The sequence below is a fragment of the Aedes aegypti genome, chromosome 3 (assembly GCF_002204515.2).
Source record: "Aedes aegypti strain LVP_AGWG chromosome 3, AaegL5.0 Primary Assembly, whole genome shotgun sequence".
Lineage (NCBI taxonomy): Eukaryota > Metazoa > Arthropoda > Insecta > Diptera > Culicidae > Aedes > Aedes aegypti.
Window position 1 is genome coordinate 210,340,612 of NC_035109.1, and position 17,306 is coordinate 210,357,917.

The 17,306-nt window shown below is 38.2% G+C and overlaps 1 protein-coding gene across 1 annotated transcript in view; it reads left to right on the top strand.

Annotated features, from left to right (window-relative positions):
* Positions 1 to 283: 283 nt before the first annotated feature.
* Positions 284 to 17,306, top strand: part of LOC5564087 (rho GTPase-activating protein 26) — a 182,989-nt gene continuing 165,966 nt past the window's right edge. Inside the window, 2 exon segments of the mRNA XM_021850753.1 lie at positions 284 to 1,067; positions 9,836 to 10,423. Coding sequence (XP_021706445.1) covers positions 10,261 to 10,423 — 163 coding nt within the window. The 5' untranslated portion in view covers positions 284 to 1,067; positions 9,836 to 10,260.

Below are 17,306 nucleotides of genomic sequence, written 5' to 3' on the forward strand. Positions count from 1 at the left end.
TGCATTTGACGTTTCGTGACAGCGGAATCTTGGCTGCATATGACGTTGATATTTTTCCTCTTCGCGAGTCTCTCTCAGAATGAAGGTAATAAATATAAACACACAATTTCGTTTACATTTTTTATCGTGTACAGAGTGCGTTCAATGCTTAGCATACTCCAGCGGTTGAATCGGTTTTATGCTTCGAAAGCACGCATGTGTGTTGGTGAAATCGGGCTCCGTCGTAAATGGGTGGCAAACGGGCGCAAAATGACGTTTATGTTTCCCTTCGGCTTCGGGACTTTGGCTTCGTCAGTTCAGTTCAGGTTAGTTCGTGGATGGAAACGCGAGTGTTTTTCGCTTAGCTCCGCACCTGGCTGCCAGTAGTGCAATCGAATACGCGTGTGTGTTGGTGTTGTGTTTTCTCTGCGCCTACTCTGTTGCTATTCGCATTCTTTCACACAACCGTTCGATCTCTTTGTGGAACAGACGAATGCGGAGGGGAAGGAAGAAGAGACAGGCGATAAGAAGAGAAAAAAAATATTGTTCGGTCAGTGCAACAATAATGTTTTCGTTAATTCTGCCTATTTAGCTATTGTTGATCAAAACTAAATCGTGTCCTGTTTGGAGGTGAGGATTGGAGCCGTGCTTTCGTGTGTAAAAAGGCTCCGATTAATTGATGAATGGCGGTTAAAATCCGACCCAAAAATGAATCCGAGTGGTGATTTGCGTGCGTGAATCATAACAAAAGTGGCAGAAAAATTCCATTGAAGTGTGTGGATCTCAAATCACAGGAGGCTGTTGGCTGCTTGCTGCTGATGCCTGTTGAGTTTCTTTTTCTTCTGCTGTTGGTGTTGTTGTTGCTGATGCTGTAGGTGTTGAAAGGCTGCTATGTTTTTTTGGTGATGACGTTTTCGTGTTAAAATAACCGAAAAGTTAAGAAGTCGATACTGGGCTGCTGGGATGTGATTCAATGGTTCTCGCATTCCGATGCACATTCATTGAGAGAATCGTTATGTGCACGTAGACGGGGGTGAATATCCAGATTAAATCAAACTTTACACAGAAAGTTTGAGTTTGCCTGATAAGTATGTATAGTTATAATTTAACTTTCAGTAGTATCACAATTAGGGTGTCCCAGAAAAAAGTCAATGAGCGAAAAGTCATGCTAATCAACCTTAGGATAAAATATATGATTATATTATAGCATTTTTGTAAAACCAATCAACTTTCAAAAAATTGTTCAGATTTTCCGGCAGATCGATATACAGTCAAATCTCCCTTACTCGATATACGGCATCTCTATATTGAGTTAGAGAACCATAGTAAAATTGGTTTTCATGGCTACCTCGATGGTCCCTTGAATTGCATTTGTACTGTTTTTGTGTGTTATAACTCGATGTTCCCTTCAATATCAAGTGATGGAAAATTGACTGTATAAATAATTGTCATTTTCAGAAAATTACAGTCAATATTCCATTACTCAATATCTACTCATGGAACTATTCTAAAAACTTAAAATCATGGTTACTACGATAACCTTTTCAAACAGCTTTCCAAGGAATATCGGACTCGATATTTCCATACATCGATGGTCCTATGGCGGCATCCATTTATTACGTAACGCTAAAATTGGAAATTTTTGACCCCCCCCCCTCCGTAACGCTTTTTGTATGAAAAATTTCAAATTTTTGTATGAGCCGTAACGCTTAAGCCTACTCCCCCCCTCCCCCTAGAGCGTTACGTAATTTGTGGATGCCGCCTATTCGAATCACGGAGGTTTGACCTTTTTTAGTTTTTGTTTATTAAGATTTATCGATTACGGTTAAACAGTCGAGTGAAAGTTTCAACAACTACCGAAAAACTAAACATTACATTTAAATTTCAATTGGATTAAATGGACAAATTGATGTAAAATTTGCGAAAAAGTTACATGTCTTCTTGGCGAGATTCGAACGCACGACTCCCTGTTCACTAGATAGGGCGCGTGGGCGAGTAGTGCGTTGTTTTTCAATACCTGAAATAAATGCGCTCTCGGTTAGGCACTGACTCATCGGGGAAACGCTTCAAGATTTTTCTAATGATTACTTCAGAGGTTTCTTCTATAATACTATAAGGATACTCTCCACCAATTCTAACAAGAATTCGTCCAGTAATTTCCCCAGCGATTTCACAAGGGGCTTTATTTTGGAAAAATTCTTTGAATGATTTTTCCAGGACCTCTGAACATTACTCGAGTAATTTCTCTAGTGAAGTTTGTATAATTAAGGTCTCACACCAGAAAATAATACAACTGTTATTTTAGTAATTCCTCAGATCATTTCAAGAATTATTTCAATAATCCTACAGGATTTCCTTGACAATTCGCTGGAGACATTCCTGGATAAAAAATTTAAAGAAATCTTAGGAGAAATCACTTGGGTAACTACCGAAGGTATTCTAAATATTTCAATAATCGCGCTGTTGTATTTTGTACAGCACAGGTGGAAAAACTTCGCATTTTGTACACATTAACAGTGTGGTGTTTCTGGGAGTGGTAAACCGCGCCAATTCCTGGCTAAAATTTTAACGAAATCTTTGTCGTTTTTTTTTTTAGAAATTTCCTAAATATCGGTAGAGCCATCTCCGTAATTTGTAAATATTTTTTGGGAAACAAATAAATTTAAACTTTTGAAGAAAAGGATTCTGACCGAAATGTTGGGAGAGAAGGAAAATAATATATGAAAAACGATAGATCAATCAATGTATGGTTGAAAATACTATTGATAGAATCACTTGGCGTAATTTCTGAATTGATCTGAAAATCCAAATTTTATACTTGTACAACGGACGGAATTCTCGGAGAAATTCCTTAGGAAGTCCGCAAAAAATTAGTATAAGAACTCCTGAAGAAATCTTCGGAATAATATCTTAGGAAAGCATCGGTTCCTGTTTAGTCTCTTTTTAATTCATGCAACGGCGATTCCCTAACGTTAGATCTATCTGTTCCAAAATTACAATTTCTCGACTTTCATCTACAAATTTGCATTTAACAAGAAGAGCCTTGTTAGAAAAGAAGATTCTTACCATTTACTGTGTGCCTAATAATCAAAATTTGCTGAATTAGGTCTGTTCTTTTGATCTCATTTTCAGGTCTCTAAAGCTTTTATTTTTAAACGTTACCAGCTATGCAGCCATTTTCTAAGCATACTGTTCTTATAATATTTTCTTTTTTTCTGTCAGTAAAAAAAAAACAATTCAATTCTTGTATGTAGAACTTTTTAAAACCTGTTAAAAATCATTTTCAAGTAATTTTTTGAACAATATTCATCCTCAGAAATATGAAATATGTACTAACAGAAATGAAAATTACTCAAAATGTGCAAAAACCACATTACCACTATTATCACTGGATCAGCAATTGAACTACTACCCAGAAAATATTGTTAGAGGGCCGATATAGTGTCGCTTGTTTAAATGAGAAAAATATCTTTTTTTTTTTTCAATGTACCTATTCATCAAAATTTAGCTATAGTATCTCTCAGCAATTACTTTGAATATTTTTTCTGGCACACAAGAACTTTAACACGAATTCATGAGTAAATTCGACCAAAGGATTCCTCATGTGGTTATTCTAGAATTTTTTCCATCATTTCATACAAAGATGAAGGGATTCAGGGACTGAGTTCTTCCGAACATCTCTCAAAATGAAATCTTCGAAAGTCATAACACTAATCCTTACACAAGTTTCTTCCGGTGTTTTGCCCGATGATTTTCAAGGAATTCCTTTGATATTATCTTGGAATTGTATTGGTTATTTTTTCTCAATAATGAACTAACCAATTCATCTAGAGCATCTTCCAAGACTTCCACAAGAGCCCAAGAATTCTTTTGTGGATGCTTGCTTTTGTTCATTAGTAATTTCTACAGAAATTGCGTCAGAGTCGAAATGAAGCAGCCAAGGCAGAAAACTTCGTTAATAAGGACAATAACACTTTGTTTTGCCAGAGATTACTAAGTTTTTATTAGAAATGCCTCTTTATTTCCTTGAAATTTGCTAATGCTAATGTGGGTTTCGTGGCCATTAGGTTAGTGTTACCAAGCATTTAGCTGCATCGAGTCAAGGAGTGTGGGTTCGATTCCCACTTCAGTCCGAAAAACTTTTCGTCAGGGACTGTGCCACTGGGCGTTGCATGCTAGTCTGTTGTCTAGTGTGGTGATTCTTTCAAAGGACATAACCGTCCACTGGAAGCTTTAACGTGTCCGTGTCTTAAAAAAACACAGTTTTGTTCCGAACGGACCAGCCCAGAGAAATAAAAACGTCCGTTTCTTCATTTAATCAATTGTGTACAAAAGACGTTCTTCTTTTTCGTGTTTTGTTGACTATTCGAAAGAAAACTGCTTTCCCAGTTTAGTCACTAGAGCCCTATTTTTTTCTATTCTCTTTTTTATATTTTTTGAAATTTTCCTTCAAATATTTATTAAAGAATTTCTCGATAGATTCTTTGAGGGCTTCTTTTGAATGATTCTCAAAGAATTTATGGAGGAATCTTTGTAGTCATTTCTGAAGGTATATTCAGAGAAATTGTCGGTTGAAATCTTGAAGAAAACCTGGACGAAAGTTTGGGAGAAAATCCTGCGAAATGCAGAGCAATTAATTTTTTAGTGACTTGGTCACTTTTTTGCCAAGGTAATTAAAAAGTCACTATTTGCAACAAAAAATCACTACAGTGACTTATTTTCCAGAAAAACGGTCGCTTTAGTCATTATTTATGTGATTTGTTGATAATGAAATTTAAAGCTGGGACAGCTTTCCAAACACAAATAGCATGAAATAGAAGTTTGTTATTATAAAGACAGATATGATATGATTTGGAAATCTATGTATCAAGAAAGATAGGGATTCCTGGCTAACTTTCTGGAAGAATTAATGTGTTTTTTTCGTAGACATTTCCAACGGAAAATGTAAAATAATCTGAATTTTTCGGCCGAATTGAATAAACTTTGGCAGAAATCAGGACCACTATCTGTCAAACCTGCTGAATAAATTACTAGTGAACTTGCAGTAATCTGCGGCTATAAAAGGAATCTTAAAATGCCTTGTTGAATAATCTCATCAAAACTACTCCGGGAGATATTTCAGAGACGGTTAGGATTAACAACCAAAAAATTCAAACAGTTTGTCGGACATTCGTCGAGAATTTCAAAAGCGAATACCTATTTTGCTAGAAATCATTTCAGAAATTACATTAGAAATTCCAACATATAGGCTTTACATCAATCAATAGACAATTGATACATTTTTCACGACTTTGATCAATTATTTCTATGCAAAAACACGTTCCTAAAATGAATGCTTGAACATTGTTGGACAATAATAATTAATCAATAGTGATATCAGTGACGATCCCCTAACACCAAATCCACCTGTTCAAATATGCTTCTAATAAATAGAGATTTCTTACAAATAATGATTTCAATCGTATACTATTTGCTTTATAATCTAAGCATGCAAAATTAGTCATTTTCAGGGTCGTATAATAGATCAAACGTGAGGTTACGAGTCGTCTCTGATTGATATGATTGTTTTCAATAATGCATTTATTGAAACGTTCAGTTCAAGATAGTGTAGATTTTTTAAGTATGCATTTATTTTTTTTATAACGTGTTCATATAAATTTTATGAATGGTGATAATTTGGTTGTTTCGAGTTCGTCAAAAATCAATTGTATTCTGGAGTTACTGTTTATGTGGATAAAAAGGTTTAATTTTTCAAAAATTCTGCTTCAATTTAGGCCTAAGTTTCTATCTTTTGCTTATTTTTAAATTTTGGATTCCGTCAGAATTTTTCTTTAAAAACATTCTGAAATTCATCCAAGATGTTTTAACAACTATGCTGCAATGTTGCCTTCAAACGAAAATTTACATTCGATTTATTCCATTACTGCAGTTCTCTAGATTCTAAATTCACCTAATACGTAGGTTGATTAATATCCACATGGAACGTATTTTAATTTGTGCTCATTTTTATGACTAATACCTGTAATTTTGTAGTCACTTTTAGGTCACTATTTGGTCACTATTTTGATCATTTATGTCACTCAAGTCACTATTATTTTGTTGTCTGATCGCTACCAGCCCCAGGAAATGTTTTGATGTTTTTTTACAGTAATTAACTTGAATCTTGGAGGAAATTTCAAAGAAATCGATGAAGAAATCACTAAACAAATTCGTGCATGACTTTCTTGAAAAATTCTGAAATTTTAGAAAGTTTCTGATACAATTCCTGTTGGAATAATATCTGAAATTATTCTTAGGACAGTTTAAGGTTGAATTCTTTAAGGTAACTTGAAATTAAATCTTAGAGGAATTCCGCAGGAAGTCTGTACACAATCTCTGAGAGAACTTTTGCAGAAATATCCAGACTCATACTCAAATTCAACTTCGACAAGTGATGAAATTTTTGGAGATAATACCTAGGGTAGGTGTACCAGTTATGGACAACTTGAGTGTCTTCACATTTTGAAAGGTTGATGTCAAAACATTCAAAAAGATTCAAAATATGAAATTTATCAAAATTTTACATATGTCCAAATAGAGAACCACTATGGCCATAACTGGTACACTTTCCCTACAAGCAGTAATACTCAGTCACTCAGCAGTCACTAGGTACTGAAAAAAAAATATCTTAGAAGTACTCCTAGAGTAATGTCTGAACGGTTTCTAAAGTATTTATTATTAGGATACTCAGACGCTCTGAAATTTCCACTTTTGCATCCATATATCATGTAGCATTTTTTTCCCAACATTTTTGGAACTAGTACTTCCTTTGAAGTTCTACAAACATAATGCTGAACACCAGAACTAGATGTGATTGAAATGGAATATCAAATTGAATCATCAGTTCTTGTCTGTGATTAATCACAGACAGAGCCAGAGATGTGCCATGATTCTTTGGAGTTCATTAAGAATCTAGCCAAACAGGGGTAACACATTTCACATAATCATGTTTCATAGAAAAACGTGTGGCATACTTAACGTTTCGCATAAAGCTATCTTAGACCACAAAAGGTAGTTTAAAAAATGCATATCTTATCAAGGATCACTATTCTAAATGTCAGCCAAAAATCTCTTCAAAAACCCTGCAGAAAGATTGAGGAGAATGTGGAATCTATGTGGAATGGTGTGTGTGGAAACATTCAAAACTTAGAATTTCTTCAATTTGGTAATAGTTTGATAAGGATTTATTTGTTACCAAAGAATTGTTCGAACCAGGAAGCTGGATAAATTTTCCAAAGATTAAACCAAAAATATTTATGAAATTTGTTACGGAAATCGTAAAAAACGTTCTAGAAATAATGAACAAAGCTCTAGGCGAATTCCGGCGCGTATTTTCTTCGAACAAAAGAAAATTTTCTTGCTAGCAAGTAATGGAAGAAAATTTCTTCTCTTCGAAGAAATTGTTCGCCGGAATTTACCTACTGGTGAGATAAAATTAGGCTTGCAATTTCTTATTGCATTACGTCATTCTATACATTGCAAGTTTTTTTTTTACTGTTTGTGATATGTTAAATCGATTTTTAACATGGATTTTACCACGAATTATTTTCAAATTTGTGTCCATGGAATTCTAAAAGCAATTGTTCAAGAAATTTTTCTCAGATATAATTGTGGAATTCCTGGAAGAATCGCTCAAGAGTTCCATGAGGAATCCCTGAAGAAAACCTTGGAGATTTACTAGAGGCATTTCTGTAGGAATCCTTGAACGTATTACTGGGGAAATCCTTTGAGGTGTTCTAGAAGGAATACTTGGAGGTATTCCATGAGGGATTTTTTGGGGTATTACTAGAGAAATCGTTGATGGTATTCCAGGAGAAAATTGTGGAGGTACAGTATCGGACATATAAAATGCACCAAAGCCGTTTACCCATTCAAAATAGTCAACTTCAGAGAGCTATATCTCCACCGTTTCTCAACCGATTCTTTTCATTTTTTCTGTAACGAACTACAAATTTCCTCAATTTTCGAAAACTATTGTAAAAGTTGTGTGGAAATTATTGATTCAAAAGTTACAGATAGGTTGAATTTTGACATAAAAAAATGCACCAAGACACAAAGTGATGTATCAGACAAACTATGCGTCGTATCCTTTCGGTGTCTTCAGCGTATTTGGTCCTTATCACGCAATGAACAAATTCGCTGAAGACACCAAGATGCTACGATGCTTAGTTTTACTGCTACATCAATTTGTGTCTTGGTGCATTTTTTATGTCAAAATTCAACCTATCTGTAACTTTTGAATCAATAGTTTTCACACTACTTTTACAATCGTTATCAAAAATTGAGGTAATTTGTAGTTCGTCACAGAAAAAATGAGAAAAATCAGTTGAGAAACGGCGGAGATATAGCTCTCTGAAGTTGACCATTTTGTATGGGAAAACGGCTTTGGTGCATTTTATATGTCCGATACTGTATTCCTAGATAAATCTCTGAATGAATTATTGGAATCCTTGGAGATACTCCTGGAATCCTGGAAAATACATTCGGAGGTATTCCTGAAGATTTCTCTTGAGTTATTCTTAGAGACATCCCTGGAAATATTCCTGTGGGTAAATCTGGAGGGTTTCCAGAAGGAATCTTTAAATGTACTTCTGCAGGAATCCCTGGGAAAGAGGGTGGAGAAATTAATTGAGAATTTCTTCAAAATCCCCGAAGAAATGGCTTAAAGAATCCTTGAAGATAATCCAAGAGGAATCCTTGAATGATTCCTAAAAGCTATTCCTGGCAAAATCCTAGCAGATATCCCAGGAAGAAACCTTGAAAGTATTCTTTTAAGAATCTAAGAAGTTTCTGGAGGCATTTCTAAAAGACACCTAGGAAGGTGTTCTAGAGGAATCTCTTAGAGGTATTCCTGGCAGAATGCTAGCAGATATTCCAGAGAGAAACCTTGGAAGTATTCCTCTAATAATCCGTGGCGGTATTCCTGAAAGACACCCTGAAATAATAATTCAAGAATCCCTGAAAGTATACCTAGAATAAACCGTAATGTGAGTGAATCACCTTTTCTAGGTGCGTTACGGGGTAAGATCTACAATATTGTACTCTTGTTGAAGTTGTTCCTGTTAATACTTATAAGTTACGGAAGAGTATACGAGAGTAACATGCCACTAAGACTAACCTATTTGCCCTAGATGATGATGAGGATGGATTCCGAATCAGTGCAGTTGTGGACCCCCTATCATCTAATATAAGCTTCTTGTTTTTGGAAGAAGGTAAGAAACCAAAATGTTTGATGCGATGAAACTTGTTCACATTTAGAAAACGATCTTAAACCTAATAAGTAGAAGCAATAATTTGATACGCTAGAGTTCCTATGAATGGTCAAAATCAGTATCAGATTGTTATTAAAAACTTAGAATTTCTTCAATTCGCTAACAGTTTGACAAGGATTTTTTTGTTACCGAAGATTTTTTCTAGTAATTTCGGAAGGAAGCTGGCTAAATCTGCCAAAGATTAAGCCAAAAATATTTCTGAAATTTCTTAAGAAATCTTTCAAATCTTAAGAAACGTTCCATTTTTAAGTTAGCAGTTTGCAGCTAGAGCTAAAATTAGGCTTGCTTATTGACATAATGACATTGCAAGTATTTTTTTACTTTTTGCTATATTTGTTAGATCTTATTTTTAAGGTTTTCGGTTTTGGATTAGAAAATCTTTTCTTAACTGATTTGTAGCGATTTGTGGCACAAAACGCTAAAAAAAAGCTTGTTTTTTATTCGAAGGTTGAGCAGGATGACTATCTGAACATTTTTTTTTCTGGGACACCCTAATTATCATAAAAATGGTATTTACATAGACAAAACGCTGATAACAATTTCAGAAAACAACTAGTGCAGTTACCTTGCATTGCACCCTGTTGCACCGTAGACAGCAGAAATATCGATAAATAAAAAAAAAAAGAATAGCTTCGTGACTGCATTCGGGCCAAAGTATGGTCCGCAATGAATGTGAGTGAGAGAAAATGTATTGATTGAAGAGTAACCTCCAGTTAGTGTTAGTCCACGAGTGTCGGCCGAGAAATGGAAGGAAACGGTAAAGTGATGGCGTAAATAAATTCAGGAAAAATCACAAGATAAGATAAGCAACATTTGCTTAGACCATCATTCACATTTGAGGGCCTCCGATGAGTTAGTTGTGTGTCGCGTTGCATGTGTGTAAAAAATTGGTGAGAAGTCGAAGAAAAATCACTCTCCAAAGTGTAAGTGTGTGACGACATATACGGAATAGAACCGAACCGGCCTCGATATGGTGATAGGCAAGCTGCAACCGCTGGAGTTTACGGACTGTCTGCTGGACAGTCCGGAATTCCGAGAAAATCTGAATCAGCACGAGAAGGAGCTGGAGAAGACCAGTCAGCAAATCAAACGGATTATCAAAGAAGTGAAGGACCTGCTGGCAGCTGCTAAAAGTAAGTTATTTCGGAATTGTCTGTCCTGTGATTACCCCTTGTCTATCACGAAACGGTGGGCGTATTTGACTTTTGCTATTATATAGTTGATAAGATTGCGAGCTGGCTCGCCATGCAGTTGCACACATGGCACATCAGTAAGGGATCGATTTCCTAATGAAATAAACTCCAACAACATGTCGCGTAAAATTCTACAGGTTTTCGTTTAAAAAATAAACTAACTTTCTACAGAACTATCTCTACAAAGTTCGTCAAAACTTTTATCAGAAAATCACTTCAAGTCGTCAAAACGTTATCTACGAGTACCAACAATAATTTACTTTCAGTCTTCTAGAAATATGAACAGACATTTTTTTCGTGATTGAGTTATTAATTTCTGCAAGGCGAAATATTCAATTTCTTTAGAAAGCTGACCTAGGCCTCCTTAAAAAATCTTCCAAAAATTCTGCAAGAAATAGGTGTGTCAATTGCTTTCAGTAAAGTGCAATTACCATCCTTGGATAACTCGCCATGCAACATTAATTGCGTAATAAATTCATCCCACAAGCTTCACCGGTAGATTTGCTAGGGTTAAATCCTAGAAAATTTTGTAAAAAAGTATTATAATCAGCAGTAATATTTTTCAATAAATATTTTTAACTATCATAAATGTAACAAATGTGTAAAATGTCTGTATCGACTCATTAACAGAAAATCAAAACATTGTGTTAATAACAAGCTTTTGATCTTCAAACAAATATTTAGGATGATTCTGAAGCTCCCTCCCTGGTAAAGAACGAATGAGTTACATAGTATATCCAATGTTGAAACATAAGAGCCAATGTTGAATAAAAGTATCAATGATTGTAGGCAAAAAAACATTGTAATCTTCTATTGCCACCATAAGAACACTTAGATATAAGGAACCTAGACGTTTTAAAAGCTTTGAAATACTTATAAACTCATTATTCATCCGGTGCTTGTCACATTCCATCACGTAATTGTCCAACACAGTGTATTCTTCGTCTGTCCCCGCTTGCTGCCCATCGTGACTGATCGTGACATCCTGAACTAGTATGCAGTTGACTCTCATCGTATTGCTAGCTACTGTCAAAATGTAATTCATTGAAGCCTTTTCATCGTATGAACAGCTCTAACCATGTAGCACATACTCCTCCAAAACGCAATGAATGTAAATTTATGAAAACGTCGATCGCGTAGCTTGCATTGTTCCGAAGAACTTCCAAGTACAAAATAATCGCATGTCTTGACGATCCAGATGAGTACGTGCCGCGAACAAAAGAAAGTGGGCTTATACGGCAATTAGATGGAACGTATAATCATGGGTTATCATTGGATTTCTTTCTTCTCGGCTGCCAGTCGGGGAGACAACGCATTAGGAAGACGCTACTCGCTACTCGTCAGTAAAATGACAAAAGCCAAGAAAAACGCGATGATTCAGTTATGTGTCGCGTTTCGTGAGTACTTTTTGTGACACACGACAATGCAGACAACAGTATTTAGCACGTATTATCTATCCGCCCGGTTGGCAGCGACCCCATACAGGGCTGGTTGACTTGGTCACCTTTTTTTTTCACTGAGAAGTCACGGTTTTCAACGCAAAGTCACTAAAGTTCTTTTTTTAGTAAAATGGCCACTAAAGTAACTATTTTCGTGATCTGATAATAAATAAACTATATGCTGGGTCAGTTTCTCAAACTCAGCCTGACAATTTTGTTCAGCCTTTCCAGAGATATTTTTGGCGATAATTCGTGCAAAATTCAGGAAGTAATTTTTCTAGACGGGGTATTCGAATAAATTTTGGCGAAAACCAATATCAATATCCGATAGACCTACTGAATGAATTTCTGGTTGACTCAACAATAATCTGTGTATGTAATTTAGTATAGAAGGAAAAAACAAGTTTTCAACAAAACGCATTCAAAAGGTAAACCAGATACTCTCAGGAATTTCATCCCAGAATTATTCAAACTCTTCGTCAGAAGCTTGTCGATGATTTCATGCTTAAATTTTGGATCAAATTTGTTGAATAATTTTATTAGAATAAATTCCTGAATTAACTTGAGATTCCAATGAGTAAGCCAGACAGTTTTTCACTGATTAGCATAAGCCATAAACGATAACAAATGATTGAGGACGGATTATTTTTCGAAAAAAAAAATTGTTTTCTCTTCTAAACTCAATTCACATCAAAAGAGATGCCTCAAAAATTCAACTTTGGTTGACCATAACTTTATGAATACTCAGCCGATTCCAAATATTTTGTAATGCTTCTAAAGATAATTTGGTAGTCTTTTAAAAGTGTGGGTAACACATTCATCCTAATACCCCTTTGACTACATAAGTTATTTAACAAAAAACTGCTCCGAAACACAAATTTGTTGCGAAAAATACCATATTTTTCTTGTTTTGGATGATGTTTTGAATTCGCAAATCTCGACTCTGATCACTATCTAGTGATGGTGAAACTGCGCCCAAAACTATCCGTCATCAACAATGTACGGTATCGACGTCCGCCTCGGTTTAACCTAGCGCGACTGGCCCAACCGAACGTCGCCGCATACGCGCAGCATCTCGGCGTTGCCGGATTAGGGCGAGCTTGACGAAGCCCCTCTTGAGGACTGCTGGAGCAACATAAAAGCAGCCATCAACAACGCAGCTGAGAGCTACCTCGGGTACGTGGAAAGGAGGACATGTAACGATTGGTTCGACGAAGAATGCAGGCAGGATTTGGAGGAGAAGGAAGAAGCGCGGGCTGCAATCCTGCAGCAAGGAACGCGACAAAACGTGGAACGATATAAAAGGAAACGGAAGCAGCAAACCCGTCTATTCCGGGACAAAAAGCGCCGCCAGGAAAAAGCGGAATGTGAAGAGCTTCTACGAGAAGCTTAACGCATCCCGAAAAGGCTTCGTGCCGCGAGCCGACATGTGTAGGGATAAGGACGGAAGCATCTTGACGGACGAACGTGAGGTGATTGAAAGGTGGAAGCAGCACTACGATGGACACCTGAATGGCACGGAGAACACAGGCGCAGAGGGTCACGACAGCAGAGGAAGTGACTACGTCAGCATGGCGGATGAAGGACACCAACCTGCCCTCACATTGAGGAAAGTTAAGGATGCCATCAACCAGCTCAAGTATAACAAGGCCGCTGGAGCTGAACACATCAAAATGGGCCCGGAGAGGTTGGCCGCCTGTCTGCACCGGCTGATTGTCAGAATCTAGGAAACGGAACAGCTGCCGGAGGAGTGGAAGCAAGGGGTCATATGCCCCATCTACAAGAAGGGCGACAAACTGAAATGTGAAAACTATCGTGTGATCACTATCCTGAATGCCGCCTACAACGTGCTATCCCAGATTATCTTCCGTCGTCTATCACCAATAGCAAATGAGTTTGTGGGAAGTTATCAAGCTGGTTTCATCAACGGCCGCTCGACGACGGATCAAATCTTCACTATACGACAAATCCTCCAGAAATGCCGTGAATACCAAGTCCCAACGCATCACCTGTTCATCGATTTTAAAGCGGCTTATGATAGCATCGACCACGAGGAGCTATGGAAAATCATGGACGAGTACAGCTTTTCCGGGAAGCTCGCAAGACTAATAAGAGCAACGATGGACGGTGTGCAGAATAGCGTGAAGATTTCGGGCGAACATTCCAGTTCGTTCGAATCCCGCCGGGGACTTCGACAGGATGATGGACTTTCGTGCCTGCTGGCCAACATCGCGCTAGAAGGTGTCATGCGGAGAGCCGGGTTCAATAACCGAGGTACGATTTTCACAAGATCTAGCCAATTGTTTGCTTCGCGGATGATATGGATATTGTAGGCAGAAAATTTGGAATGGTGGCAGACCTGTACATCCGCCTGAAACGTGAAGCGACAAAAGTCGGTGGTGAATGCGTCAAAAACAAAATACAGTGGCCCACAGTTTACAACAACAATCGTGTTTATAATATTGTGCCTCTTATTTCGTTATTTTCGCCGCGAATTTGAAGCTTTAATTGCTGAATTATCGTCGCTCACGTTGCTTAAGTGTCGTTTTATCAGAATTCAGTGATTGAACACACCTTCAGTGGTTAATTACGCGAACAAACCGATTTATTATCTACGAAGACTCAGTTCTGTTTTGCATTGCTTTCAACCATCATAATTCATTCGCTATACCATACCGCCGCCTGCCGTTCATTGCGTGTACTAGCACGACAGCTCGACTGTTTACATCTGCATCTGGTTTCACACCATGACTAAAAAGTGTGACGGTGAACCTTGCTTCAACGGATCTGCTCGAGGCGGACGGGCTGCTTGCTCCAAATGCCACAAGCAATTTCATCTCAAATGTGTCAATCTGACGGGAAACCAATATAAAGCTGTTCGTGAATGCCCCGGTGCCTTTTGGTTCTGTGTCGTATGTCGTAATGGCGATATCACTTCTGGAAGCCGCTCCGAATCCTACGAAACTGATAATGCGCTTATTCTCCAACGAATCACATCGGTTCTGAAACTCGTCGGAATCCAAATCGACGTATCTCGCTCTATTTGCCGTGCTATCAGTTCACTTTACTCGCGACCGAAATGTTGTAATTCTGCGACTAAGGTCGTGTCTCCTGCTCGCCCAACGCAGAACGATTCGAGGAATCTCCTTGACGAACTCGAGCGGATGCAATTTGAGTTCACCGAAGTCTTCAATTCATTTATTAATAATGATCCACCTTCTTCTACCACTGGAGGCAACAAACGTGACCGCACCTCCAGCTCTACGTCATCATTTCCGAGGAACGACAAACGAATGAGAGTTGACGTTTCAGTTGGTACTTCGGATAATACCGATATTATAGTCCCCCTTCTTGCAGATATGGATGAGTTTTCGCGCAACAACCCACCAGATGTTGAATCTACCGCGGCAGTTCAACAACTTGCCACGACTCAGAAATCTAACGCTGCCACCACCAATCAAGCCATCGCCACCACCAACGCCACCTCCGCTACCACCACCAACGTCGCCTCCGCTACCGCCAACGCCACCACCAACGCCACCGCCTTTACCTCCGCCATCACTACTACTACTGCTGCTGTTACCTATCCTCCTACAATCAACAGTCAAGTTTCTACTATCACTGCGGTGAACTCTACAGCAAGCCTCACCACGAACACCAACCAAGCTACCTCCAATGCTCCTACTGCTCTTCCTCACAGAGATCATGCCGCAAGTACAATATACTTCGACCGAAATACTGCTGAAAACGCATCTTCGACCGCCCCATGCTCTACTCTGCCCCAAGTGCCATTGCCTCATCGAGTTATGTTTTCTACATCAACGGTAAGCACTTCAACAAATGCCACCTCATCTAGAATCCCGTCAGGCCAACATGCTATGCCAACGCACATGGCAACATCTGAATCAGACAATAATCAAAATGCATCACTTGCCCACTACCTTACAATACCGCCACAACAATCAAATGTTGTTTTTAACAGCTCTCAAAATACTGCAATTACTGGAAACTATAGATTGAACACCGATATTATGCCTCCCCCTGTTGCTGTCCTTTCCGTCGCTCCGCCATCAACACCACTTAAATGGTACTACCTTACTAGGTTCCAGCCACACGAAACTGCAGACAATATTATCTCGTTCATTGTAAGCAAAACCAAATGTGATCCTACTTCGATTATTTGCCATAAGCTAGTGCGCGATAACCGTAATGCCAATTTTCCTCTGACATTCATTTCATTCAAATTAAGTGTTCCAGCAACCATTGAAAGCTTTGTCACAACGCCACATTTTTGGCCTACTGGTATTTCCATCAAGCCTTTTTTTGCCAGAAACACTTCGAACGAAAAGCCTTTCTTGGGAACAGGTCGACAACGTTTCCTCGTTCAGAATACCCCGTCACCGCGCTACCGCGCCGCCCTCTCCACCAGACATCAACAACAAATGTCTTCACCGCTTCCATCCCCGTTTGTGAATCAGAAAGGTGGGATATTGCCCCATATGTCCAATCAACAGCAGCTCATTGCAGCCCAATCTCAACTCAACAGGATAACTTCGACAATGGTGTAAATCGTAAATTGTTGATTTATTATCAGAACGTTGGTGGGATTAACACTCGTGTCGCTGAATACCATCTCGCTTGTTCGGACTCCAGTTATGATGCATATGCGTTCACTGAAACGTGGCTAAATGATCAAACGATATCTAGCCAGATTTTCGGTACTTCCTACAATGTTTTTCGATTGGATCGTAATCTTAACAATAGTAGTAAGAAATCAGGCGGAGGAGTGCTGTTAGCTCTGCGCGCCAATCTCAAAGCTCGTCAGTTAACTTGGAATCGCCAAGTTCTGAAGCTGTGGAGCAGATTTGGGTAGCTGTTAGTTTTGAAAGTCATACTCTTTTCATTTGTGTTCTGTATATTCCACCTGACCGTACTCAGGACTTGACCTTAATTGATCAGCACATTAATTCACTATATTGGGTCACCACTCAAATGAAAATTAATGATAGCCTCATAATTATGGGTGACTTTAATCTGCCCACCATCAAATGGAAGCTGAGCCCCTCGAACTATTTGTATCCAGACCCTAGTCACTCCTCGATTAGCTCATCTACAGTGAAACTCCTAGATAGTTACAATGTGGCTCGTATATCACAGTTAAATACAGTACTTAACAACAATGACAGGATGCTTGACCTATGCTTTGGTAGTTTCGAAGGTGATGTACGTTATGTATTAATGGAAGCCCCTTCACCTCTTGTGAAAACTTCGGTTCACCATCCACCGTTATTAATTGAGGCTAATGGTGCTATTTCCAGCACTTTCAAGGAACCTGTTGAAATGCTGTACTACGATTTCAAACACGGAGATTATCGTAGTATGAA